Source organism: Clupea harengus, chromosome 2 (genome assembly GCF_900700415.2).
Source record: "Clupea harengus chromosome 2, Ch_v2.0.2, whole genome shotgun sequence".
Taxonomy (NCBI): domain Eukaryota; kingdom Metazoa; phylum Chordata; class Actinopteri; order Clupeiformes; family Clupeidae; genus Clupea; species Clupea harengus.
The window spans coordinates 20,508,555-20,536,270 of NC_045153.1; the positions used below are offsets into that span (position 1 = coordinate 20,508,555).

General features: G+C 42.8%; 1 protein-coding gene across 1 annotated transcript; it reads left to right on the forward strand.

Annotated features, from left to right (window-relative positions):
* Positions 1-2,790: 2,790 nt before the first annotated feature.
* Positions 2,791-27,525, forward strand: itga4 (integrin alpha 4). The gene is made up of 28 exons (XM_031586300.2): positions 2,791-3,215; positions 3,571-3,683; positions 5,286-5,392; positions 5,771-5,897; positions 6,154-6,221; positions 6,322-6,451; positions 7,026-7,111; positions 7,895-7,960; positions 8,094-8,231; positions 10,948-11,056; positions 11,818-11,912; positions 12,388-12,478; positions 13,302-13,347; positions 14,035-14,189; positions 14,869-15,023; positions 19,550-19,702; positions 19,963-20,039; positions 21,758-21,908; positions 22,081-22,179; positions 22,277-22,350; positions 23,016-23,105; positions 23,331-23,418; positions 23,530-23,637; positions 24,097-24,222; positions 24,465-24,590; positions 24,932-25,030; positions 25,302-25,421; positions 25,851-27,525. The coding sequence occupies exons 1-28, from the start codon at positions 3,022-3,024 to the stop codon at positions 25,941-25,943; spliced, it is 3,084 nt and encodes a 1,027-aa protein (XP_031442160.1). The 5' UTR covers positions 2,791-3,021; the 3' UTR covers positions 25,944-27,525.
* The last annotated feature ends 191 nt before the right edge of the window (positions 27,526-27,716 follow it).

Below are 27,716 nucleotides of genomic sequence, written 5' to 3' on the forward strand. Positions count from 1 at the left end.
TGGGGAGTGAATCATAATAGGAATTTTCTCCTACGTGGAGAGAAATACAGTTTTTTTCCATCTCTCATGTTGGTTTTAAGAGGAGGAAAGACTGGGTATACCGGGCCTGAAAGAGACTGGGTGGGCACCTTGGAGTCACTACGTGGTGCCAATATGCTTTCATGACTTCAAGTGCTTCTAAGCCCTTTAATTTGTGCCTGTAATATGAGGTTGAAAAAGAGAGACTTGCCAGACTTCAGTGTAGGGTGAAGGGTGGAGGTAAGCGGAGTAGGGGGTGGAGGTAGAGGGAGTAGGGGTGAAAGGAGGTGGTGTGGGGGTTGCTCCCCACAGGGTGACCATATCCTGTGGAAGACAAGGGGTAAGAGGTTAAACTAATTACCTCATACATCTCCAGCCAAATGATCACCTGCAAATGTCTCCCACCCCCGCCCCCCTGCTGTCCCAGACCTGTGACGTGTCCCTCTTAGCCACACCCCTGGAGATCAACATTTTGGCATGGCAATAAAATGCTTAGATAACATGGAGCCACGTCCATCAAACACAGCATGTTTTCTGTTAAGTTACTGTAAATGTCATGATAACATTCCAGTGAATTTTATTTCAGGTTGATATAGCAGCTGTCTTTTGCTTTTATGTTTCTCTCCTTTAATGTTCTGTAAAACCTTTATCTCTTTTCTCCATTCACAGATAACACTAAATGTTTCAAAAATGCTTAAATTGAGAGTCAAGGAGCATACAGCGATGCTGTGTAATATTTCTATGTGAACTGTGTCACCATTTATTTGTTTATCTAAATCTAAGTAATCCCTTAGCATAGTAATGGCCATTTATGTAATTAAATACTGGCTTAATTCTCATCATGAAATGGCTTAAGTAAGCGCGGAAAGCTGTGGTAGAATTACGAACCATCTGGGCAGTGTTAGGCAGGACACTGATGAGGAGAGGCTGGCCTGGATCCACTGGAAAGCCTTGACCTCCAGGGCAAAAAGAGAGGGGGGGGGGGGGGGAATTTAGGAATATTACAACACAGACAGCCTTACGGAGTCCCCTGCCTGGGACTGTAAATTTGCTCAAACATCTGCATGGGCAAGAGTGTGAGGGACAAGAGACTATGTGAAAGAGACTATGACTATGACATGGTCATATGATGATGTGGAGTGGCTGTGTTGTGTGTACATCGTGTCCAAACAGCATGCAGTGCCTTATGCTTCCCAGCGCTGTGCAGTCAGGTGTCACATTAGCTGGCGACATCAGGAGCAAACAACAGTGACTTCAGGTCTCCTGTTCTGCTCGATTTGAGCTTTTGTCAAATATGCAGCATCAATTATACCATGTATACCATGTATATATGTGTTTGTATATGTGTGTTAATCTATGTGAGTGTGCGCACACACACACACACACACACACACACACACACACACACACACAGACATGTGTAATCATATATCTGTGTGCTATGGGTTAGTGTGTGTGTGTGTGTGCGCGCTTGTGCATACAAGCTGAGCATAGAGTTGTTTCCTCATGCCCAAATTCAATTTCTGTCCCTGCCTCAATGGACCCCAAAGGCAGTTTCCGCTAATTTGCACAATTACATCAAAGTGGAGGAGAGATAGAGAGAGGGAGAGCGAGAGAGAGAAAGAGAGAAAGAGGGAGTGAGAGAGAGAGATCTGCCGAGTGGGCTGAGTGTTTACATAATGACATTTTCATCAACTCATTTCACAAGGGGAGCAGCCACTGAAGGAACTCTCATTCTCATCCATGAAAAGGAAAATTGACAAGAACAACAAAAACTTTACAGAAGACTAGAGTATTACAGCCTGTCAACTCATATCATGTTATCGGGGAAAATGGAGACTGACTTTGTTATTGATGGCTGGGTTGACGGGATAAAAGTCAGTAAATTCACACATAAATTCATATTTTTCTCTGCTGGCATGGAGAGAACACGTGTTTTCACAATTATAAAAGAGACCTCTGTTACTTCTTCCCAGTAGCAGTGTGTGGAGATTAAAAGCATCTCAAGAGGTAATGAAAGATGGATAACACATCCACATATTGAGTGTGTTGAATGACTGCAGACACACACACACACACACACACACACACACGTGTTTAGATTGCACAAGGCACACGTCTGTCCCATGGCTCATGTGGTGAAACACTACACACGTCTACTTCTGTCCACATCTGCATTATGGCTGCCGCCAGACTCTGTGGAAGATTGTTCTCCTGGCATTTGGGAAATCACTGAATAAGGAAATGTGTGTGTTAGTGGGATTCTGCTGAAGGGCATCAGTTTATCTCAGTCATGAGGAACTCATTAATGTTTCATGTTGAGAGCCTGTTCTGCAAGGGAAATAACGGTCAGTGACACTATTGTATGGTGTGGATACATAACATTTTCTCGATTAAACCTATACAATTGCAACATTTCCAATTCAGTGATTCAACAAATAAGTCAATTAATCCTCTCTCTCTCTCTCTCTCTCTCTCAATATTTTCTCTCTACCAAAAGGATAAACTACATCTATTCTGAAATATTGGTAAGGACAGTGATACATAAGTAAGCGCTCAGTAAGTGAAAACCCTCTTTCAACTTACTCCTCGTTTCCCTCAGCCAATAGATTTTAGCGAACGTTTGCTAACTCTCCGGTCTGTCACATTAACGGTGTAACTTACAAGTGAGAAGTGTGTTGCCCGGCCCTCACGTTATTCTGGAGGGGGAGCCTGTCGTCTCCCTCGTGCGCTCTCTAGAGGGTCAAGGCGCGTTAGAAAGTTTGAGAAGTTCCACGTGACGGTATTTAACCATGAGGCTGATGTTGGCTTGGGCTGGGCACGAGCAGATGAACAGTGCGCAACAGGCGGGACGCTGCTAGGAGTTGACTCCCCCTGTGACTCCTCAAACTTTGAGATGAGAAGAGTTCTTTTTCATCAATTCTGTACTTCAGTTTAGTCTTTTTTATTGTGTTCAGACATACTTTGAAGAACTCATCTGGAATAAGTCTTTTAACCTCAAAAATGGAGAGGGGAGCATCTGTGGAACTTTGTTGGCGCTTTAACAAGTTGATGTCAATTCTCGCTTGCATATGGTGTCAGATGAGCGTCAGCGCGGGATACAACTTGGATGTTGATCATTCACTTAATTTCAATGGACCAAACGGATCTCTTTTTGGATATTCTGTGTTGCTTCACGAGAATGACAGGCAAGCTTGGTAAGGAAGAAACTCGACTTTATTCAAGTGAAATATACGCTTTAGGACTATTAGCCTAGTTGCATTAGGCTCCGATAGACTATGTAACCATTCATTCAGTTATCAACTGTTGCAACTGGAACAAAGTGCCCATTTAGTTCTTGCATGTGTTAAAACGTCAAGGCATACTAATCAGCAACGCTCCCATCGGTGTGGTTGCAACAAAGCGCTGTTTGACTTCATTCAGCCGTCTGGAACAGACAATTACTATGCAACTCAGTGCCTAACCAGACATCCCATGAAAACATTACCTATATTTGCCTCTTGGTCTCATTTATCTCATTTGAAATGATGTATACTTTACTTTCATCCATAGGTTAGTAGTGGGAGCTCCAGTCGCTGATTCAAAATTCAACAAGGTCAAAAAACCTGGAGCAATCTATAAATGCACTGTTTCAAACAAGGGCAACTGCGAGGAAATGATTGTTGGTTTGTACTTTCCTCTCTTTCCTCCATAATGAAACGATGTGTAACTCCTTCCTTTAATCAATTTCAATCAAAATGCTTGCTGTCTCTATTTGGTCATTTTGAACATGATGGAAAATCATCCTCTGTTTCACTGGATGCTGTATGCCAAAACTGTCACAAAATCATGGCTTGAAATATTTGGTGGCACATTGTCTGCACTACAGGAGTCTGTCCAATAGTTCTTTTGAGTAATGTTTTAACTTTTCAGCAGCATTTAACTTCAGACCAGTAAAGTTTGGTAAAGTTAACTTAAAGTCTATCCATAGTCCACTCCAGGATGAACTTCCTGAAAGTCAGTGGTGACAGTAAATGACCTAAAACCCCATTAGGGTGGTCAGACACAGGGCAGAACCCCCCCCCTCCGTGAGCCCTCCGCCCCATTCTCAAATGCTTGGGATGGCAATCATCATTAGGGGCTTAACTTGGAGTTGTATTTACCCTATAGTGTTAGGAGGGGGTCAAAATAAATACCTAGATTGCTTGATATGAAAACCCAGGCAGGTTTTATTTGCTGCTATAAGACACACCCTAATCGGCCCCTGCCAATCAGAAAGAGATAGATAGAGAAAGACAGGGACATTCTTTTCCTTAAATATCGAGGACATTACCAGACCATATAATTGGAAATATTCCCTCATTTTACTATTTTCCCCCATTAGTTACCAAAAACACCTTGCTACACCCATGCCATTGTCAGTTTGGTGAGCTGCATTCAGTATAGTGCAGTGATCTAGCGTAGAAGGAGGCATCAGGAGGCAGAAATATCTATATTCTCAAAGCAACTCTTGTGCTCCAATATACCACTCAGCCCCAGGAATGCCGTTTGTTCACATCAGCAAAACACATACACATTTACACACACAGAATGGGGAAAAAGGCAGGTCTTACTTTACACTGACGAAGACATTGACAGTGACAGATAACGCTAGACTATAACAGTGAACTTATACAGGACTTAAATCAACATAACACACAGACGAACTGATAACAGTCACACACGTTAACACTAGACACTAAGGAGAGGCATGAACTACATCATTCTAGAACAGAATACCAAAAATGACTGAACAAGCAATCTCTCACTCGCACGGCATGCTGGGAGCCACCGGCACTCCCTTGCTTCACAGTATGCCATTAGCTTTGTTACCCCAACAGCTTGTAAGGTATTACATTTTTTACCAACTGTTCAACCTTCAGCTAATTTTCTGGTACTGTTAGCAGAGGTATTCAAAACTACAACAATAACATTAAAGTGTATAGACAGTTTTTCTTGATTGTCAAGACTCCTTTTTGGATCCATTGTTCCAAAACAAGTGCACTGCCCCATGGCCCCTCTATTCTGAGGTTCTGTTTGGTGTGTGGCCAGTTTTGACTCTTGAGTGTTTCCACCTGGGGAATTGTGTGTTAGTTGGGGTCGAGCTGTGATGGCTTCATGCTATTGCATCTAGTTTTTACTTTGCCAAATTGTGGTCACTGTATGTCCTGTTGCCCTACTATCTTCTGAGATCTTTTAATGTGTGAGTGTGAGTGCTTCTAACCCACTTTGTTGTGACGATATCTCAGGCAATACTGCTGAGGGTGGATACTGTGGCAAAACCTGCGCGTCAGAGAGCATGAACCAGTGGCTGGGAGTGAGTCTGTCGAGAGAGCCGAGCAGCGGTACTGTGATGGTAAGCCACTGTGGTGCAATCTTCTTAGAAAGAGTGCAGTAAAAATGAGGGTTACTGTTTGTGGTTATTGTGGTTCTGTCATGGACAGAAAGTTCCGGCCTGAAGATTCTATATCATTCACGTGAAAAAGCAAAACAGCTGATCGTAACGTCATCCGTTGCGTCATCCGGAACTTCTGGCAGGCCGGAACTTTCTGTCCATGACAGTTCCTCTCCATAGAGGAACCCTTAAAGGTTCTGGTTTTACCGAGAACCTATTGACGAAGAGTCCTTTCTGGAAGCCAGTTGTGGGATGTTACTGGCTTATATCTATGTAAATAACTATTGAGATTCAGTATGAGCTGATAAACAAGTCCACCATTGTTTCTTTGGATTTCAGGCTTGTGGACATCGTTGGAAAAATGTCTATTATTCCAAGTCAGAGAACCACAAGTTGCCACATGGCATATGCTTCAAGCTCGAGCCCGGACTGGACAAATATGCTCAACTGACTCCATGCTACAGAGGTACAACATGGATTTATGCTAAAAGAGAGACTTTCAGCTTCATTTTCATCACTAGAAAGTAAAGGAGAATATCTGAAGTACCTCCTTGATTAGCATTCTGCTTTTGCTGTAATAGTGACGGACTACTGATAACAAGAGACGTTATTATTTTAGTCTTTCATATCATTGACTGTCATCAATATCTCTCTCCTGTATCTCCCAGTGTATTTGTGTCTTACAACTGCTGATAATGAATATCTCTCTTTTTCCTCATTAGATCACCAGCGAAAATTTGGTGAGGACTATGGGTCCTGTCAAGCAGGAATGTCAAATTTTATGACAGAGGTGATTAATCATGATGATTCTCTCTCGCAGAATTGGATGTGCATCTAATCTTACCAGTGAAGTGGGTTATTAAGTTATCTGATGCCTCTCTGTACTGTAGGACTTGATTATAATGGGAGCCCCTGGAACGTCATATTGGACTGGGTCTGTTCTGGTCTATAATTCGTCAAGCAATGTCCTATCCGCATATCTGGACGAAGACAGCATTGTTCTCTACGGCAGCTATCTTGGTATGTGTTCCACCCATGATAATGGTTCAATGATCATTACATTTAAACTCCTTTTCTAAGCACTATATGTTGTCCCTACGTGATCAGGGACAACATCAGTTGCGTGATCATCAACATGAGTTTTTGTATCACACCATTAGAAAAGCCAGCTGTACACTTTCCTGTTGTGCTGTGAATATATGTTTCAGGAGTCAGATAGTTAAAGCAGAGTGTGTTTTTGTCTTTGAAGTTGATCATGTTTTTTCACATGACATTGTCCCGTGAGAACAGGAAGCTGATTGTCAGGTGCACCAAGTTGCTCAATGTTTGCAGCTGTAAAAAAAAAAAAAGACAAATAACAAAAGGATGTTATTAGCTAATGTCTGATCTGTTTGAACTTAAGTAGCCATCTTTAAACTTCAACTTTGTATAAGCATTAAATACAGCTTTCATGCATCTTAAAAATAGTTATTATGAGGAGCTTCCAAAGGGCTGTGTTACACCTTGTTTGTGATGATGTCTAGACTCAAGGCCATTATGGTTGCTGGTGTGGTGCCTGTGCCTACAAGCTGAAGATGTGTTTTTCTCCTGCCAGGTTACTCTGTGGGTGCAGGACACTTCCTCAGTCCACACAGCACAGAGGTCGTGGGTGGGGCACCCCAGCATGGGCAGACTGGTAGTGTAAGAGTTCACCTTTGGTCATATTCTTTCTCCTTTAAATTGGTTTGTGAGAACAATGCTGTGTACAGTCTCTGTATGTTTCGGCGTCTTTGTGAATTCTTGAGGCTTAGCCCCTGGTTATGCCTTTCCCTTTCTCTCTCTCTCTCTCTCTCTCTCTCTCTCTCTCTCTCTCTCTCTCTCTCTCTCTCTCACACTCTCCATATATCTTTCCTTTCTCTCTCTCTGTTATTGTGTGTGTATGTGTGTGAGAAAGAGAGAAAGAGTATGTGTGTTAGTGTGTTAATGTATGTGTGTGTTTTACATTCCTGCTGAGTGAGAGGCATAAAATACACTGTTGAAAGGGATGCCTGTGGGGTTTTACTTCAGTTTGAAAAGTTATTATTGTTTGATCTTGTGATACCCCTGTGCAGATGGAAGGGATTAGTATTACAAATGGTTACTTTGCCATTCATATGATTCGGATAGAAGGACCTGAAACACTCAGGCCAGAGCAGGGCAGGCCCCTTTTTCATAGCATTTGTTACAAAAGAGCATCCATTTGGCGCTTCTTCTGTCACAGTTAGCTAAAATGTTCTCCATCTGTGCAGAAGAGGAAGTAGGTCGTTATTTCTAGTCATGCAGCATAGTTTTCCGTGTGTAGTATAAATATTTACGAGCATTGTGAATGTTGGCAACATCTGATGGCCTTACCAAAGGTACACTTTGGACACATGTTGGGGTATGTGGGTTTGGTGTAAGTTTTTAACTTTTGTTACTGCTCCTTGTGTCTTTTTGTGTTTGCAGGCATACATATTCCAGACTGAAGGGAACATTCTGAAAATAGTCGAGACGAATCTCAAAGGCAGCAAGGTGAGTCATTCCATCCGAGGACATTCCTCCATATGCTCCTCCATTGTGGAATCTCCATGTGGTTTGAATCAGAGGGCAGGTTACGTTTTTACATTCCTTATTTATTTGGCTCTTGCTCTCTGGCCGCCTGCAGCTTGGGTCCTACTACGGGGCGAGTGTGTGTGCCGTGGACCTGAACGCAGACGGCCTCTCAGACCTGCTGGTGGGGGCTCCCATGTACAGCACCGTACGGGAGGAGGGGCGAGTGCACGTCTACATCAACCAAGGCCAGGTGGGGCTCCTGTGCATGTTTCTGTGTGTGTGTGTGTGTGTGTGTGTGTGTTTTCTTAAATCCGCTCTGAGTGTGGAGTGTGTATGTGTGTATGCTGGACATTTTGTATGTGAACGTGCATATATGACAGAAATGGAGCACTCTGGACAGTGTGTTTATTCTCTGTAAGTTCTGTATCTCTGCATCATGAACTCAAATTAACTTAATTAATTTTCACACTTCACACACACACTTTCACACTTTCACACTTTGGACTTACCTCATCACATCAGTTAACCTTTGGTGCAAAATGCACTTCCACCACCCAAACACTTCATGCATCAATCAAAAGTCACTCATGCTGCCATAACTATAACATATGCTCTCTTATGCTCAACGTGAAGCATCGCAAAATGCATATATTATGTGTTGCTGTATCCTCGGCTTTTGAGCAGTAATAGTGGGAAAATGTCTACAGCGACAACTGCATCTATATTTTTTCTTCATACATGGACATTTCAGTGCAAATTCTTTACTGCACCACTTTTGTATGGTTAGTAACAAGGCTGCAAACAAATAAAACAAAGCAGAAAAACGGTCTTATTTCAAATGTGTAATTTTATTGTCTGTCAAAATACAGCATCTTTCCATCTGCAGTGATCTAAATTTTGACCGGTTTTGAACTGAAAGTTTTGAACTGAGTTTTGCTGGTGTGACCATTGACTGAGATAGGTATCCATGAATTTCAGAACAAGTGGTTATTGAATGCAATTTGTATCTAGGCAATGCAAAAGTGTCCACAGTTTAGTTCACGTGGTATTGAAAATGACTGGAAAAAAATTCACAAAAAACCTTGGCAGTAGTGCATTTTGCACCAAAGGTTAGCGGATGTGCTCAGGTGTGTGTCTGTAAAGCCCACTGTGTGCAAATGATTGTAAAAAACACATCAAGCAAGCTGCCCTTCCTGTTTTGCAGAATGAACTGGTGTTTATTGTAAACATAGCTCATAAAATGAGCTGCATTTAAGGCGAAGACATTGTGCATCTCTATGTAAGACAAGGAGTTACATAGAGGTCAGGATGTTGCTGTTTTTGTAAGTGCGTTCCGCCCTGCCTGCCAGCTTGAAGCTGATGACAATCATTTGCACACTTTACAACATTTCACAAATGTACTAAACTGTGCATTGCTTTGATACAAAATGCAGTCAATAACCACTCCCAAAATTCATGAATACCTCTCTCAGTTAATGCTCAACACTAGCAAAACTCTGTACAACTACAGGAAATTCTGTAAACATTTAGATACTATGTTCAAATCAGTTAAATTTCAGTTAAAAATGTGATCACTGAAGATAGACACAGGCTGTATGTGGAGACATGGATGAAATTGTACACTTGAAGTCAAACTGATTATGCTGATTTTAGTGGGGAAAAAAACAACTATTTTGTTTGCGATGATGTTTGCTGATTGGTACCATCTGTACCAAATGGTTATATATTAACATTGAAATGTGAATTTCTATTTAAAACATATCAGTGTAGTTGTCGCTGAAGATATTTTTCCACTGTAACTGCCGTAAGAGCTGTAACTGCTGTAAGAGGTTTCACACCTTTTGCAATGCAACACTCAACTATGCACAAATAGATGGTACAGCAACACATACAGCTTTTCCCATCCATTTTCACACTCAATACCATGTCCAGTTTTTCAAAACTCTTCACACAGCGGGTTTTACAGACACACACATCAGTTGACCTTTAAGTGCACTGCAACCAACTGTTTTGAACAGAGTATGTTGCAATGTTTGCAATGTCAGCAAAAATGTCTGGTGGTGAAAATTGACTGAGACAGGTATCCTTGATTTTAGGAAGAAGTGGTATTGAAAGAATTTTGTATCTAAGCAATGTAAAAGTATCCACAGTTTAGTTCACATTGTCTACTGATATGCTGAATGTGTTAAGTGTTTTGAATAATGTACATGGTATTGAAACAAGTGTGAAAATGATTGAAAAAAACTGTAATGTATGTAACTTGCAATGCTTCAAGTTGTTTGTTGTTTGAAGTATGAAGTATTTTGTGATCGTAGCACATTTTGCACCAAAGGTTAACTGATGTGCTTAGGTGTGTGAAATGTTTTGAAAAAGTGGACATGGCATTGAGACAAGTGTGAAAACGGTTGTTAAAAGACTGTAAATGAATGCATGTCCCTGAAACTGAACAAACACCAAGGTCATGCAGATTAGATTGTTAGCCTTGGTTTGGAAAAGATTAACAGTTGGGAAAACAGATCCCTTCCCACACTCTGTCATTGGAACAGTTTTTTTTTTTTTTTTTTTTTTTTAATTATATGCATTTCTTGCCCGTATTTCATGTGTTTCGGCAGATCTCATCATAATCACATGCAGTGGATTGTAGTGCTGCTTTGAAATGTCTCTGACAGTCATAACTGTCATGAGGCGGTTCTTGTGTCATGCGTTTTGACGTTGACCTCTGTTTGAGCAGTAGGCTCAGCAGGTGAGAATATTTCTTGAGTGCATCGCCTTGAGATGAGACTAAGACATCGGTGGAATGAAAAACTTCCAATAATCATCTCAGTTACACAAACAAAGACCATGTTTTTCTCTCTTTTTTTCTCTCTTTATCATAATTGAGCTTCCCCTTTTTGGTTGTGTTTTAAAAGAAATCAGTCATTCAGCGGAGTTGTAAATGATATGAATGCATTGTGTGCTATTTTCAGGCGGACATGAAGGAGATGGAATTTGCTTTAGTGGGGAGTGCCGCGTACGCCGCACGCTTTGGAGAGACCATCACTAATCTCGGGGATATTGATGACGATGGCTTTTCCGGTAAGACAGGCTATATATTTGAAAAATTGGAAACGAATTTGCAAAAGACGTTAACCATTTTGTATGTACTTGAGAAATTTTCAACTGCTTTGATTCCTTCAATCTCTTAATTTCTTTTGGAATTGGGTGACTTTTGTATGAATGGCAAATGACAACGACAGGGTCGGGAAGAGTAGATTAAGCCTCGAGCATATACAGCCTCAAGGTCAGGAAACTGTCAGATGCATAGAGAGATGAGGGAGCGAGAGGAGCTTCATTTCCCTCTGTGCGGTTGGTGAGATACTGGAGTTACCGGAAACATGCTGTTGACATGTGGGGTGCTGCTTGAGCAGCCTGAGAAAGTGATGTATGGCTTGAACTTGAACCCAGTTCTTCGAGTCATATGTTCCTTGTTCTATTGTGTAGTTCTGCTGTTTTCCCCTGTTTTTCAAAAGTGTCGTCTGTTTGTGTTTTTGAAAGTATTAGAGATTTAATGTTGCCTCCATAACAGTGTTATTAGGCCTTCTTACCCTTTTCTGCCTATTTATTTATACTGGTGCCTTTTGCTTTCAGGCATGATGACAATTGTAGAGTGTGGAGATAAGAGTTTTTGTAATTCAGAAGATAGAAATCCATGACACCTTCAAGTGGAAGCTGTAAAGTGATGATGGTGTTAGTTGGTTCCAGGGTGTCACTGTAACTCCACCCCCCTCCCCCCCCCCCCCCCCCCCCCCCCCCCCCCCCCCCCCCCCCCCCCCCCCCCCCCTCTGAATGTGTTGCAGACGTGGCAGTGGGAGCCCCTCATGAGGAGGACCTGCAAGGCGCTATATATATCTACAATGGGAGGAAGAATGGCATCAGGCAGAGCTTTTCTCAAGTAGGTCCCAGCTGCTGTTTGTGCACGGGGGGCTGCTGGGCCAACAGATCCGTGGGAGGGGATTGGCGGGGGCGGAATGGGGGGGGGGGGGGGTTCAGGGTCTGTCTCCCCGGACCAGGGCTCTCCATCCTGTGACAATTGTCCTATTGTTTCATGCACGAGCCTTAGGATAGTCAGGGAGGGGAGGGGGGCAACCAGCTGAATTGCTGCAATTTCCTGATAGTGTGGAGCACTCCCCCACCCCCACCACCTTTTCATAGTGTTTTGGAAGGGTAATTAAAACTAAGCCATTCAAAGAGTATAAATATGCAAATAAAGAAGCATGGCTTCATTAGAACATAAAACAAAAGACTACATAGATAAATATACTGCTGAAGTGGATCCAATGTCATATGGGGCTTGACTGAGCAATAATGTGGTGCCAAAACATAACCAAAGATTGTGAAATATACTCGTCTTTTCCTCCGTTCTACAGAGAATCACAGGAAAAATTTTGGGCAACACCCTCAAAATGTTTGGCCAGTCCATCTCTGGAGGCATTGATGTTGATGGCAACGGTTTCCCAGGTAATGTCCCTATTACCATGCTCACACATTACCCGTAATCTCGTTTTCCCATGAGTATATTCTCTGTGGTGTTTGAGGTGGAAAGCATGTGAATAATTTAACAGGCAAACCCTCTTCTGAAAGAGGAATAGTGCTGTAATGGCCACTTTACAGTGCCCTAACAAACTCCAGCACTAGCAGACACAAAGGTTATTTTGAATTGGGAAAATCCAACCCTGTTAGCTTTCATTTGTATTTGTTAGTGTTTGTTGGGAGGGACCTTGAGAGTCTGTACAGGGTCTGTTACAAGACATGTATACAGCCCTCTCAATCATTTTGACATCTATCAATATGGACTGGCATTGAATACTTGCAAAACAAACCAAAACAAAAATCAAAAACGTGACGGTTACAAAAGTTGCTTCTTGCTTTTTTTCAGTCAGTGTTTCTCATGACCTACTAAAAGTCTTCAGTCCACTGCTGATTTGCTGAGGCAAACATGGACCCCCCCCCCCTCTGTTGGTGGTCCCATAATATCCATGGCGTCTTATTTGTCATGGTCTATGCATAGTAACATAAACAGGATATGCCTCAGACCATGGCTGTGATGCATCCATTTTTGTCCTCCTACTCAGTTATTAGTTGTGTGGTGTTTTACTTAGAACAGCTCTGAATATTTAGCCAGACAGACATTTTTAAATCATAGCCTGTGTGAATTGCTTGTGTGTCAGAAGGAGGTGGAGTAATAATTTGAAGGTATATGTTGCAGGAGTAAAAATAAAAATGAATAAAAAGTGCATGAGATGATATTGTCAAACGTCAAGCCTTTCTCTGTTTCTTTCAGATGTTGCTGTTGGTGCGTTCCTCTCAAATGCAGCAGTGGTACTTCGGTAAGAATGGTGTAGTTCCCCCTTTAACCATCCTCTGGGTGTCAACCTCAAATGTTCAGTACGTGTGCATCCATAGAGCGTGTTTTGTTTGTTTACTGATTTAATTGGTGAGCTTTCAAAATATGACCAGTGGGAAATGGAACATAAGTGAAAGGATGTGGTGAAATGTTCTTTTAATATATCATATTTTATGTTTCTTACAGTATAACCAGCACAGTGACAACAAAATCATTTTCAACCTGCCATAACACACACTAACACAAAGCTGCAAGATGAAATTCTATATTGCATAGCAGTGTAATGTAAGGTTGTTGACAGCTGTGGGCAAGTAAGACCTGAGTGAATAGCATTAAAGCATTACTCTCCTATTTTATAACATTACAAAATGCCATTGGTGTGTGTAGAAACAAACTTACAGACAAATGTGGGAACATCTGATGTTGGCAGTATTTTGCACTCATAAGGGTCATCTAGTAAACCAGTTCACCCTGGAAACACTCTGATTTTTTAAAAGAGCAAGAATGTAATTTGTAGGAAAAAGGGACCTTCACCTCAAACAGGGCCCACTATTTCTGTGTTTCCTCACTATCTTCTGCTTTTTCGGCTGCATGTGTGATTAAGGGCGATGCATGTGATGCGTATGGCGTGAGGTACCACTCTCTATCTCTGTATCTGTGTTCCCTGCAGCACACGCCCTGTGGTAAAGGTGGAGGCATCACTTCTGCTGCCGGACAGTGTGAACCGCTCCCTGCCCCTCTGCTCCGAGAACGGCCAGCGCGCCGTCTGCGTCTCCGCCAGATTGTGTTTCAACGTCACGGGCCGCCGCCTCGACGGACGCATCAGTAAGTCAGCACTAAAGCACTTCTTCTTCTGCTCCAGCACTTGTTGGAAAAGTGCAATAGTCACCATTATCAAGCAATGTAATTTCAGAGCAATGTGTGCATGCGTTTTTGCAGAGCACGTCATCTGAACAACATACAGTATGACTAAGCGATTATTTTCTCATAGAAAGGGAGTCCTATGGCCAGTAGGATAAGTCTCCTTTCAGTGCCCTGGGTCTTTGTCAGTTGTAAAGCATCACACTCATCTTATCAGTCCTTGCTGAGACTGTGAGGAAGCTGGACATGCGGCAGTCCCCAACTGTCCAGACCTTTTATCTGTGTTCTGCACTCCCAGGGACACAACTGTCCGTTGCCTGCAACAGGGTGTGAGCTCAGGCGTGGCCCTGCAGATAGGCAAATCTATCTAAGCTTCATTCCAAACATAAACAACAAGCGTGACAATCGGCCACATGTGGTCATGCTTTTTTTGTCTTGGTAGTGCTCTTTATTTAAAATGTAATATTTTAACTTACCAAAATGAATAGATACCAAGTTATAAATGTTGTAGGTCCATATACAGCATTAATCTATATTCAAGGATAGCGTATTGACTACAGTTTCCATGGGCACTATGCTGTGTTGTTTGTCAGGGGTTGTCATAACCACAACCTCTTTTCCTGTCCTGCATCCTCCTGTTCAGAACTGCGCTACAACCTTACTGCTGATGTGCATCACAAAGAAGGCTTCCCCTCACGCTTCTATTTCCATGGCAATGGAACCTCCAACATTACCACCGGCCAGGTCTGGGCCAAAACTGGGGCGCTCGTCTGTGAGACCCACCAGGCTTTCATGAGGGTGAGTACAGATGGTCACAGAGCATGTGGATCTCAGACTCAGCCCAGTGGAGGAGTCACTGTGTGCACAAACACATCACTTGAAGCAGTCTTTAGATCTCTGACCCAGAACCAGAGGAGGACCAAGTGTATTTGAGAACCATTTTGAAATCACTGACCTTAACCTGGTGGAGCACACAACAGTTTCAAAACAGGAGTAACCACATGAACAGGAAACAAATTTGGTACTTGCCACCAAGGAGAACAGAGAAAAAGATCATAGATTGAAAAAAATACTCTTTTGTGATTCTGGGGGGGACATTATGTTTTTTCAGGCAGTTTTGGAAAGGATGTGAAATGAGTTCTTGACACAATTGAAAGTATCTAAATAGAGTATGGTTTGGAACACCAAATTTAGTAACAAGGTTATTAAAACATCCAAATGATTCGTCTAAATACAGGTCACAAAAAGAGACCAGCAAAGAGTGATGCAGAGTGATGGTAATTAGTTTTATACCATATATTGAAGATTCAGTCTTAGGTTTGATCAGTCAGGATTCAGGTTTATTCTTGAAGAATGGCGGCCGACCACTTGTGAGACAGAGACTTTCAGATCCATCCTCCCTCACAGAACTTCACCTCAGCATATCTGATTATCCCTTGAGGGACAGTCTGTTAAATACACTAATATCTAAGGGGTGTTACTGTCTATTCAAATGGGCCATGCATGCAGGGTTCTTTGTCTCGACCTGGGGGGGGAGGTGAGAGTCTAGTATCACACCTCACTACCCAGGTCAGCCCAAAGTATATTCACCAAGGAGAGTGCACTCATGGCTAGTTAAATCCAAATAAAAGTAATAATTATAACTAGGTATAATATCATTGACTTATTGACTATGGCATATTCTTATGACCTATGCTGGTCCCTTCAAGAGAGAGAAGATGAAGAGCAGGAATTGGCCTCCATAATGCACCAGTTAATGTCTGGGGAATGGCACCACCTGTTGCCTATCCACATCCAAGATGGTGTTCATGAGTTCTTGTTGTCTCATTCTTTTATTTTTAGCCAGATGTGCACTAAAAGGAATGATATGCCCACACAGAAATGCTTTAAATGTTTCCTATAAAAGCGATGGAGAGCCTTATTAGACCGGTTGGTCTCTTAAAAGAATTCAATGTTTGTGGATATATAGTCACAGAAATCTGTATTGGCCTGTAATCCTGTGTTACATTTCCATCCTCCTTGATATCTACGTGAACCTGAGGAGAGACAAAGGTCTAGTATTTGAGGGGCATGATCAGAAATTACAATAGCAGTGTATTGTGTAGAAGTGACAGAAGATATAAGGGCTTTGTCGATAAAAGAATCAATACGTGAATAGACCTGATGAACAGTGAAGAAAAATCTTTAGCATTGGGGTGAAAAAAGTGCCAGGGGTCAACACACCCTATCTGATCCATAAACGCTGATAGGGTCTTAGACATTGCTGTTGGTGTGGTTGATTTGGATTGTGAACGATCAAAGCTTGGATCAATAACGCAACTGAGATCCCCTCCCAAAATTAAATGATGAGTATGGGGCATAGACATTTGCTAGTACAACCGTTATTTGGTAAAGCATGCCTGAAACTATAATAAATCGACGACCAGGGTCAGACAATATGTGATCTGGGGTGAATCGGACTCGTTTATGTATTAGAATGGCAGTGCCTCTGGATTTCCTGTTAAATTAGAATTAAATATTTGTCCATCCCATGGCTTACGAAAGTCTGACATGGTCATTCACAGGTAGATGTGTCTCCTTTAGGAAAGCAATATCAGTGGAGAGGTGCTTTAGGTGTGAGAATACGTTAGAATGTTTAATCTGGTTAAATGCTGTGCATCTCTTTGCCACTGCTGTGCTGAAATCCTCTTAAATTTTAATTCCGTGATTTTTGTAAGAGATGCCCATTTCAGTACAGTCTCGTTCTCGATGTATCTGTGAAATCTTACAATGACTGGCCGCGGATATTCCCCTGGTCGCGGTTTAGGTTGTAGGCTTCTGGGGAAACACGACCCAACTCAGAAGGGCTAGAAAGCAAGGGTTAGATGTCCTCTAATGCACTCAGGATGACTCATATTACCCAGACTTAATAAAGGACTATAGAAAAGCAATGTTGGCTTCAATGAAACCGATAGTGACTGTAGTGGTTTGAGAATACAGGGCTGAAAGATAATGAGTAGCGTTACAGTTCACTGTTCCAGGTGTTTGGGGAAGCCTCTCTGGACTCTTCCTCCCCACCCAACCCTAATCACCCCGCACCCATCCCCAGATTCTCTCTTAATGTTAACCAGTCCCATCTGATCAGACTTGTGTTTTAGGGTAATTAATGACTCTCTCCATTGCACTCTCCCTCTCCCCCCTCCCTCTTGCTCTTGCTCTCATTTCTCCCTCCATCTTTCTCTCACTCACTGGCCTTTTATAAATAGCCACTGGTGAAATTGTTGAGTGTAAACAAGTGTGGTTATGTGCCTGAGATTTAAAAAAAATAAACACCCCAACCATGCACCTGAACTACTGGTGTGTGTTGTCCCAGTGCAGTCATGAAGGGGGAATTCAAGTGGAAATGTGGGAAAGGAGCCGATGGGGACCTTGTGGAGAGCTTCTTCTCGCTCAAGAGTGCGAGTGAAGAGTTTGCGCAGGCTCAAGAGCTTCCCCTGTACTCACTCTGGTTCTCATACGTATGTTGTGTGAGAATAGCAGCGTGCTATTCCAGTGACACTAGGATGGATAGCAATTCAACATACACTTATATTACAAATTGCCCACACATCAATACACACACACACACACACACACACACACAGACAAACAAATACAGGGGCACTCATGCACGCAATCTCACAGACAAATACCCATACACACATGGGTGTGCCCCGTCGTGCATGCATATGTTTGGTTAAGGCTTCCTGGAGCAGACACAGTTCTTATTTTGGAGATGAGCAAAGAGGGGAATATGAAAAGGTCCGCATTAGAGTAAATGTATGTGGTTTTGTCGAAATAGAACACACCATGACACACTAAACTTCACCCGTAAGAAAGCAGGCTAATCAAGAATACCTTTATGAGAAACCCTTAGAGTGCGCTGGGAGGGTTGAGAATGCTGATTGGGGGGAAAACCGCAGAGTATCTCTGTTCTGTATTTGAACTTTCTGTATGAGTAGCCTCAATTAGCAGTATCTGACTAGTGATCATAATGATGTCCTGGGTGTTTTTACTGTGTTCAGTTTGCTTTTGTATGTATGTAATGTGCAGTATTAAAGATACAGTGTACACTGTGTCAGAAGCACTTGGCTTAAGAAGCACTTGACTTGCATCTATTCATGTAGCAGGCCACTTATATAACCGCAGGACATAGATGCTGTCAGTATGTATTGTTACGTACTAAGCCACTCTTCCCGCTTGTTAAACATAAGCTTTACTCAAATGACCGAATAACTCAAATGGTGTGGCACCTGAAAGACCCCTTTTTTAAATGAAAAGAGAAAACAAACACACAAACTCTCTCTCAATTATTTCCTGTCTCTCTTCACTGTCCTATTATAAAGGCAAAAGCCCCACCCCCAGCCCTCCCCCAAAAAAGTGAAAATTTCCTTTTGTGTATACGTGTACACCTCAAATGACTCTTTTTTCAATGCTAGGTTAGCAGGTACGTGTGTGTGTGTGTGTGTGTGTGTGTGTGTGTGTGTGTGTGTGTGTGTGTGTGTCTATGTGTGTGTTCCAATATGATCACTCAGGCCAGTGCTGCACCCTCCCCCAGCTCTCTAATGAAATCCTTAAAGTTTGGCACTGCCACAGAACCAAAAGCCTTCATAGCCATGCATGTTGGAGAGTACGTGTGTGTGAAAAAGAGACTGTGTGTGCAGTGTCCTAATCCCCCTCCTTGAACTAAGGGCAGTCAGGTCTCTTGGTTTTGACTTTGACCTGTGCGGTGCTCTCCAGCTGAGCTGTCTTTGCCGGTGGAGCTCCTCGGGACAGCTGCGGTGGCCGCCGTCCAGCTCGTTTGGAGCGTAGCGCCGCTGCCTGCCAGAGGAGTCAGCCCGAGCGGCGGGTCACACACGGCGGCTTCGGCAGCCAAGCCGGGCTCAGGAGAGGCCCGGTATGAGACCTGCACCAGCTGGGCCCAGACACAGAGAGGGGGTGGGGGGGGGAGGTTACGCTTTACCCTACTGATGATGAGGCCTCATCAGCATCAATTACCAGGATGGAGGGCATTGGCCGTGGGCTGGATGGCTGCCTCAGAAAAGAAAAGATGGGCAAAGCCAACTGAAGCAAAATACCTTCATCCCCCATGTTTGTTCTGGTAGTTCAGCTGGTAGACTGCACTGCGAGAAATGAGCTTGTGCCTTTCAGATATGGGTGCAAATGAATGTGAAAACGCAGAGAGTTCTGTAGCTAATTCTTAATGATTCTCTCCCTCCCCCCTCTCTCTCTCTCCCATTTTTCCATCTCTGCCTCTCACTCCTTCATACCTCTTCTTTCTCTCCCTCACCATCTCTCTCTTGCAGAAAGACATCCGTGACATCTTCACTGCCATTCATTTCGAGGTGCGGTATGAACTGGGGGAACACAGCACCGCGAGGGCAGGATCCCGCAACTTCCCCCCGCTCAAGCCCATGCTGCAGCAGACAGGAGAGCACAACAACCTAGTGATCGAGAAGGTAGGAATCACACCCCCACCCCCACATCTATTTACAATGAACAATCTTCATTCAGATGTTGGCGCTGTTGTCACATTGTTGCAAACAAAACTATAACTCCCTATCAATTTTCTTTATTTCTAAATAATGCCTCAACCGCATTTCCAGTGGCCCTCTAAGTTATTTCAGTAAGAGTTGGTTGACCTTGTTGCTAATTAGCCAGGTATGTTTATCAAGTACATTAAAGGCGAGTTCTTTTTTTCTCTGGCATGTATTAATAGACTGAGTTTGCTCGATACTGCGCCTGGGAAAACTGCTCCACCAACCTGCAGGTCTCAGCACACCTGGTCTTACCCCAGTAAGTAATGTTTTCACCAACACAATTGTCTAATGAAGTTTAGAAAATGCATTTCTTATAGTTTTTTTTTACAATCATTTTCACACAAACACTTTTTCAAAACACTTAACACATTTACTATATCAGTACTATGTGAACTAAACTGTGGATACTTTTTGATACAAAATGCATTCAATGACCACTTCTTCCGAAATTCATTCATTCACTGTCTCAGTCACCAGCAAAACATAGCAATTTTTGACATTCAGACGTTTACATATACACTGTGTCACACACTTTTTTTTTCTTTTGAAATGCAACATGGAATTATGCAAAAAAAGAGGATACAGCATCACATAAGATATGCATTTTGCAATGTTTTAAGTTGTTTGTGTTTTTAGTGTGCACATGAAAAAGTGCACATGGTATTGAGACAAGTGTTAAAATGAGTGTAAAAAAACTAAATGGAAACCTTTTAATGAACTTAAAGAGAACTGAAAGCACAGCACTCTTCATTTGCACAAGAAGAAATGAAAGCATGGATCTATGTTTATCACATTATGCTGTACTGGAGACGTATGGAAAACACAGTCAGATAACACAGCCTGTGCATCCGTCACAGAGACATTGACAGTCTAGGTGACAATCACCATGCTCTGAGCCACAGTGGCTTGTATATGAACACAAGTTGATTAAGATAAGAGTCGGCGGTTAGTGTGGCGGGTTTGTGTGATGAGCATCTCTCAACCTCACGGTGGTTGTGTGGTGTCGCTGCTGTGGAGAGACGGAACCACAGAGTACGTCACCCATCCACTCACACACCTCTGACTAATAAAGAGAAGATGTTTAGAGCATGCGACTCCGAGTTTCAGCTAGATAACTCTGCAGACATGCAGACACAGTGCAAAATAACAGGTGCATGCTTCTCCAAGGTAGAAAGCTTTAGATGTGGTGTGAGTGCTGCTTCAAAGAAAGAAAGCACAAAAAGAGTACCCCTTCAGGAATTCTAGGGGTACAGTTTCCAGATTGGAATGTATGAATATGCAAATAGAGGGGAAAAAACACGGGTAGTCACACAATCCAACAGCAAGCGCTCACATTTGTAATCAAATTTGCACTTAAACATCATAATTTATAGACCTCCCTTTCCCCCAGCTTGGTAATACTACATGATTTGATTACTCCTTAGGCATCTGTGCGTGTGTGCGCGTGTGTGTGCGCCAACAATGGGCTCGATTCTTGTCCCCATAGCAGATGCGCACCTGGTGCTCTTATTGTAGATGAGAAACATCAGGCTTGAGTCCCTCATTGCAAGACCCATAAAAAAAACTCCACTACCAGCATGGACCAATCCCCATCCTCTCTCACACACACACACAAACACACTCCAGCTACCCTTTATCCCTCTGCTTTCTCTTTGGGAAAACATAAAAAATGAATGTGTTAAACATTGTAATGACAATCTGCCATCCCTTCCCTTTCCCCCCATGCTGTTGCTTAACTTAACATACAGCCACTACAGTGTCTTGCACCCAGTGCCTTCTTTGTCATTATGTCTGGTGACAATATTAGTACTCTCAGATATAATTCTGACCATCTCTGATTTTCCTGTCAGACCACCCTTTATATGTACCAAGTGCATCCATTGGAATCCATCAACACTTTCAAATGCATGCCATGTGTCATTTTGTTGTTTTGGGTGTTCTGTACATGAGGAAAAAGGTGTTTTGTTTTGGCAGGAGCTACAAAAACATGTCATACTTTGCTCTGGGGTCTGGAAAGACCATCATGCTCAACACGACGCTGTTCAACGCAGGAGACGACGCCTTCCTTCCCAAGATGCACCTCAGATTCCCCAGCAATCTGCACTACATTAAAGTCCTGGACGCCGTAAGTGCCACATTTCTGCCCCTCAAGCCCTGCAGACTCACTGTGCGTGACCTAACTTTACACGACACCGTAGTGGTGAGACACATTGAATAGATGGAAGTGTGAGTTTTCAGGCAGCAGCAGTGGAGGCCATTCAGTGTTTGGCTTCACTGTAAATAATTTGATTTTGCAGGAGGAGAAATATGCCAGCTGTGACATTGTGGAGGAAAACAAAACCACCATTGGACTGGACTGCAACGTGGGCAATCTGTACCTCCCAGCGCTGGCTAAGGTAAATGAATCTCCTCTTAGTCCTCAAAAAAATGTAATCTGATTTCTCTGTGCAAAATGAATTTGTGAAATTGAATCCAAACTCTCCTCCCATGCAGCTCAACATCAGCTTTCTGTTGGACGTGACCCAGAGCAGTCCTGAGAATATGACCATCAGTATCTACACAGCAAGGTAGGAATCATCCCTTCCTAAACAGAAGATGAGTCTGAAACAGATCTAGAACTGTGTGCAAGGGTCAGTTAAGGTTCCATCCAGAGCTTTCTGGAACACACCAAAACATCAATCACATGTTTGGGTCTGTCACAAAGAGATATTCTGCTACCTCGTGTCGCTACCATAGATATAGGAATGTCATGCTAATAGCTGCTAATTGCTACCATAGACATAGGAATGTCATGCGAATAGCTGCTTAATGCTACCATAGATATAGGAATGTCATGCTAATAGCTGCTAATTGCATGGAGGAGCTAAAGTGGGGTAGATTTTTCATGCAACCTGAGAATGGTGCTTTTGCTTCGACCATTCAGGGGAGCTTTTAAAAGCAAAGCTATGTTGTCCGAGACATTTCAATCCCTGTGGTTCAGTTAACTGTTCACCAATCATGCATCTCAAGTGCTTCGAGGAGTCTGTATGTTTTTGGGAAGGAACTGTGGTTTACCAAAATATTTGACTGGTTGCCAAGGCCACGTCCGATGTTAAAGAATCCACTTGAGATGTACACACAAGCATGCATTCCCAGCATAGGCAACACATCTTTTAATAAAAGGACTTGCCTAATGGATGTTTTGTATAATCTCTGGATGTCTCGTTTCCTTCATGTCTACTTTTCTTTCCAGTGATAATTATGAAAATGAGGACCTTCTACATGACAACACTGCCACCCTTTCTTTACCTTTGAAATATGGCGTCGACCTTACTGTTCATGGGTAAGACACTGACCCAGTTGTGTATCGGCTGACATGCTGTTGACATGTACTGTATATTTTATATAGCGCTGTATAGAGTGTCACACAACAACCCACCCACCGAAGCAGATCATTAACTTCTATTGGTTGACCAAGTTTGTTTTTCCATATGGTGTGCAAAGGGTTTCAAGGATGATTTAGTTGGCTTTAATGGATGTGTAATTAAATGCATTTTTGCCCATGCAGTTATGTTTCTCCAACATCATTTGTATTTGGAGACCAAGAACCCATACCAGTTGACTGCTACATGGAGAAGTTAAATTATACATACAAGGTATAAGGTCATATCCAATTGTCTCATAATACAATAAGTCATCATTTCACTTCCAGCAGCTTTTACTCATTTTAATGTTTCTATTGATACTGATGTTGCTTTGACCTCCAGGTTGTAAATCTTGGTCCGAGTAAATCTGTCAACACAAAAGTGGAAATTGATATTCCTCAATCCCTTGCCCCATACGAGCACCAGTTACTGAGGATTGCTGAGCTTCGGGTAAGGCTATAGACAGGAACACTCTAAACTCACTCTGTTACTGTATGTGAAATTGCTTATATATTTGAGTCATTGTTAAAGGAATAGATCCTCCACGTGTGTGTGGGGTGTAACACATCATCCTGTGGCCATTTTTTTTCCTAGGATGGCAAAGGCATCTTTGTCTTTGGTTCACATCTTTGTCACCTGTTTCGCCCCTGAATCTCATACCCTAACCTCATACCACCTGTAACCTGTAAAAGGTCGGCATGTCAGTGTGGCACAAACTGAGATATCAGTCCAGAAAGACCTGCCTACCATCCCCTTTCACTGGGTAGAAAATTAGCTGCAATCTAAAACACGAGGCACTTTGCTCCCTAAAGCCTCCATTGGTATCAGCATGAGCAGATTATGACTAAAGTGGCATGCTAGGGTGAAGTATTTCTTCAGAGGGGTAAACCACACAATTTTGTTTTACAGTCATCATCTGGAGAATGCGTTGTGAGGAATGACACACTTTGGACAACTGATGACTGTGATGTCCCCAAATCTGCATTCCTCTACGAGCTGGTCTTCTTCCTCTCCAAAGTCAGCAAACGCAGAATGGTAAACACAACGGCTTAATGGCTTACTCTCACTAAACCTCCCGTCCACACACTCACACGCACTCACACACACATGCACGCACTCACACACACACACACACACACACACACTAATACACACACACATGCACGCACTCACACACTCACATAAATACATACTCTCTCTGTCTCTCTCACACACACACACATACACTAGCTGGTCTTTAGAGAACCTGACTGGACCAACGTTTTTGTTTCTTTCAGTACTGCTCCAGAGGGGACAGCCTGTGCATGACTGTGGAGTGTAACCTGGGAGATCTGGAAATGGGCAAGGAGGTGTCCATTCAGATAGGGGTGGAGCTGAACCCCACCGTTCTCCAGATCATGCCCGTGAGTCCTCACCCGCCCAGCTCGGCTCAGCTCAGGTCTGAGCTGGGTTTCCCAAAACCATTGTGCTGCTTCGAAATAACATACGACAGAACTAAAAGAAAGACTACTTAAACCCAACTGTACTTCTCAATAGTCTCTCAATAATGGTCACCGCACAGTAAAGCTATTGGGAACCAACCCTGACTAACATCTTGACAGGAACAGCTCCACACCTGCCCAAGTTTAAATATTTGGTCCCAAGTTTTAAAATGCTATCGAGCCCTTGTAATCAATAATGAGCTCTTTATTATGTGCTTTGGAATGATATGATCGTCTTCTGAAAAGAATTTTTTTTATTTCAGGGAAGACATGGAGTGATGCTTTTGGAAAGCCTGACCATCGTCACCTCTCCTAGGACCGACCCTAACACCTTTTTGCTGCAAGACCACATCTCTGCTTCGGCAAGTTATTACCTCAAGTCACCCATTTACATCACAGTGCAAGTCAAAGAAATAAAATACTCAAAAGCTGTTCAGGGAGTGTTCATGTCTTTAATCCAATAAAGTGCACTTATTGTGCTTTTGTATCTGTATTTCTGTGAACTAGCCCAGCTGCAATCATAACAAATCATCTAGAAAACTGAGAAGACAGCAGCAATGTTAACTTCCTGTTTGTGTGCTTCCTACCCGAAACTAATCTCAAATGTCTAATGACTAATCTCAAATGTCACAGGTCCTGGTGGAGGCCCATCACAACCAGAAGCCCAACCTGTACGTGGGCGTGTTCATCATCGTGTTGAGTCTGATCATTGGCCTGATCATCTTGCTCTTGCTCATTGTGATGCTATGGAAGGTCAGTGCTCTGGAACGAATCTCTGTGGAACTGTTTGGATCGCAGAGAGAATGAAGTGATAAGTGACTACAGATCAGTTGTCCCCAAGGGAGGGGGATGCCACTGAGCCTTGCTATGGTTTTAGGTGCTTCAAAATACCTCGGGCCCTTGGGGAAGGTTAAAATACCTCAGGCCCTTGGGGAAGGTTCTGTGGTGTTCGCTTGACAGTGTTCGTATCGGTAGTGTTACACTGCTTGCTTTTCAATTTGCAGGATTTCCTTTCATGCGTCGTAGTCGAAGAAATTACTAAAAAAAATATATCACTCACAATGAGTAGACTAAGTATTCAAAGCACTTTCTTGGGTTATAAAAAAATCCTTGATTTCCATCACTTTTTTGATTTCGACTTTGAGAGTACCATTGTTGACGGTATTATTTTTGCCATTACAGGCTGGATTCTTCAAGAGGAGTTTGAAGGAGAAGCAGGACGATCTCCGAAGGGACAGCTGGGACTATGTGCCAAAAAGCGAGACTTGTTCATAATTGAGAGGCAATGTCTTATGCCACGGACAAGACTCCCAAAACCATGTGGAAAAAAAGACTAGGAGACAAGGGAAACAACATGGACTGTTGCTCCATTGTGACAATAGCCCAGAAGCATGGAGGCAAAAACACCACTGATATGATTGTTAAATGGTAGAATAATTGTGCCAAAAATGCAAGAAAGCATCTCCTAATTGAATCCTGGCAAGAGAAATGATTTGGAGATTTCTGTCAGTGCGAACGACAAAATGCACTTTAGTGTTGGAACGCTTGAGTTGGAATGAGCTGTTCTGGCTGTTCTTGCCAACAGTGCATTCCACTCTTCCTTCCGGCATTTTCCATTTTACTATTTGAACATGAAGGGCTATTCATTCGTACCTGCTGTAAAAGACTATTCTTTTTTTTCTTTTTCTTTTGTTGAATGCACTGTTGAAATGTCAACCATGTTGACCACCCCCCCTTTCACCAATTATTCACTCATTTTGAAACTGCATAATGAAGAAGTACAACTCCTCACACCTACAAAAGCACACAATGCACGATGCAAAAGTGAAAAACTTGTTCTGAAACTGCCACTTCTTCCTGTTTCTGGTTGAACTGAGGTTCCTCTGAGGTTTGCTGCACTGCACTACACGCCACATAGCAGAGGCCTCTGCCACTTCTGCACCACTGGCAGGACATCGGAGGGGGCCACTCCTGCCCGCCACCTATCCCCCAACTGAAGGGTGCCATGGGGAGTGTGCATAGGGCTGCTTCTCTGAGATGACGGATGTGAAGCAACATTGGATGTGGTGTCTTGTGAGTTGACTTGGCCGGCGGCCGGTGTCTCTGTATCACACACTGTTGCAGAGGTGGCTGCAGCGCGGTGGCGATGGCACGAGCTGTCATGGCAGTGGGGTGGCAAAATGTGACCAGAGACATGCAGCACAAAGTTATACACGGGACACAAGCGCCATAGGACAACACAAAAACAAAAAAAACAACTTGCCTTACGCAAGCGTCTGTGCCTGAATGCCACACAGTGCCTCTGGACTCCTAGTGTTGGAAGGTCCAACAAGGACCCTTAACACACACATGAATGAGGCCAGTAGGATCAACTTTGAAAAAAAGAAGATTGAAAAAAAAAACAATGACACAAACAGTTGCAAAGTGGAGCTCTGAAACAGAGTTGTTTTGTGCTGTGATCATGAGAACGTGATGTCCCAGGGGAGATTCCAAAACCTCTACACAGCTGCGCAAATGAGGGGATTGAAAATGGAGTCTTATCTGTAGATTAGGAGAGCAGCAAGGACTGTGGTCGGGTTTTTAAGACGCTTGTGTGCATTTTAAGATCATGCTGATGAAGACAGAGAGAGAAAATGTAATTCGATTTTTCAGGGAATTGTACAAGAAATTATATTTCAATTCTTTTTTCTTGAATTGCTATTTGGAAGAAGTAAAAATATGCATCATGCATAACTCCTCAAAATACATATGTAAAAAAAAATTCAATGTTGATATTTGGTTGTACTTGTAAGTTATCATGCACTGGAATGCAATGTGTGTTTAGGTTTTATATAAATTTTGTCTATTTAAAAAAATATGACACTGTCCTGTGTTTGGATTTCAATCCTTACAATCATCCAGTCATGTGTGTGCTGTGTGTCTGTATGTCTGTCTACCTACATGTGCCTGTGTAAGCATGTGTGTGTATATGTCTCTGTGTATGTATGTGTGGGTGTGTGTGCCTGTGTGCCTGTGTGTGTGTGCCCGTGTGCCTGTGTGTGTGTGTGT

Coding starts and splice junctions, on each gene's coding strand:
- itga4 (XM_031586300.2), top strand. CDS start 3,022: ATGGAGAGGGGAGCATCTGTGGAACTTTGTTGGCGCTTTAACAAGTTG. Junction 23,106..23,330: donor GTCGACCTTACTGTTCATGG/GTAAGACACTGA, acceptor TTGCCCATGCAG/TTATGTTTCTCCAACATCAT. Junction 24,223..24,464: donor AAGTCAGCAAACGCAGAATG/GTAAACACAACG, acceptor TGTTTCTTTCAG/TACTGCTCCAGAGGGGACAG.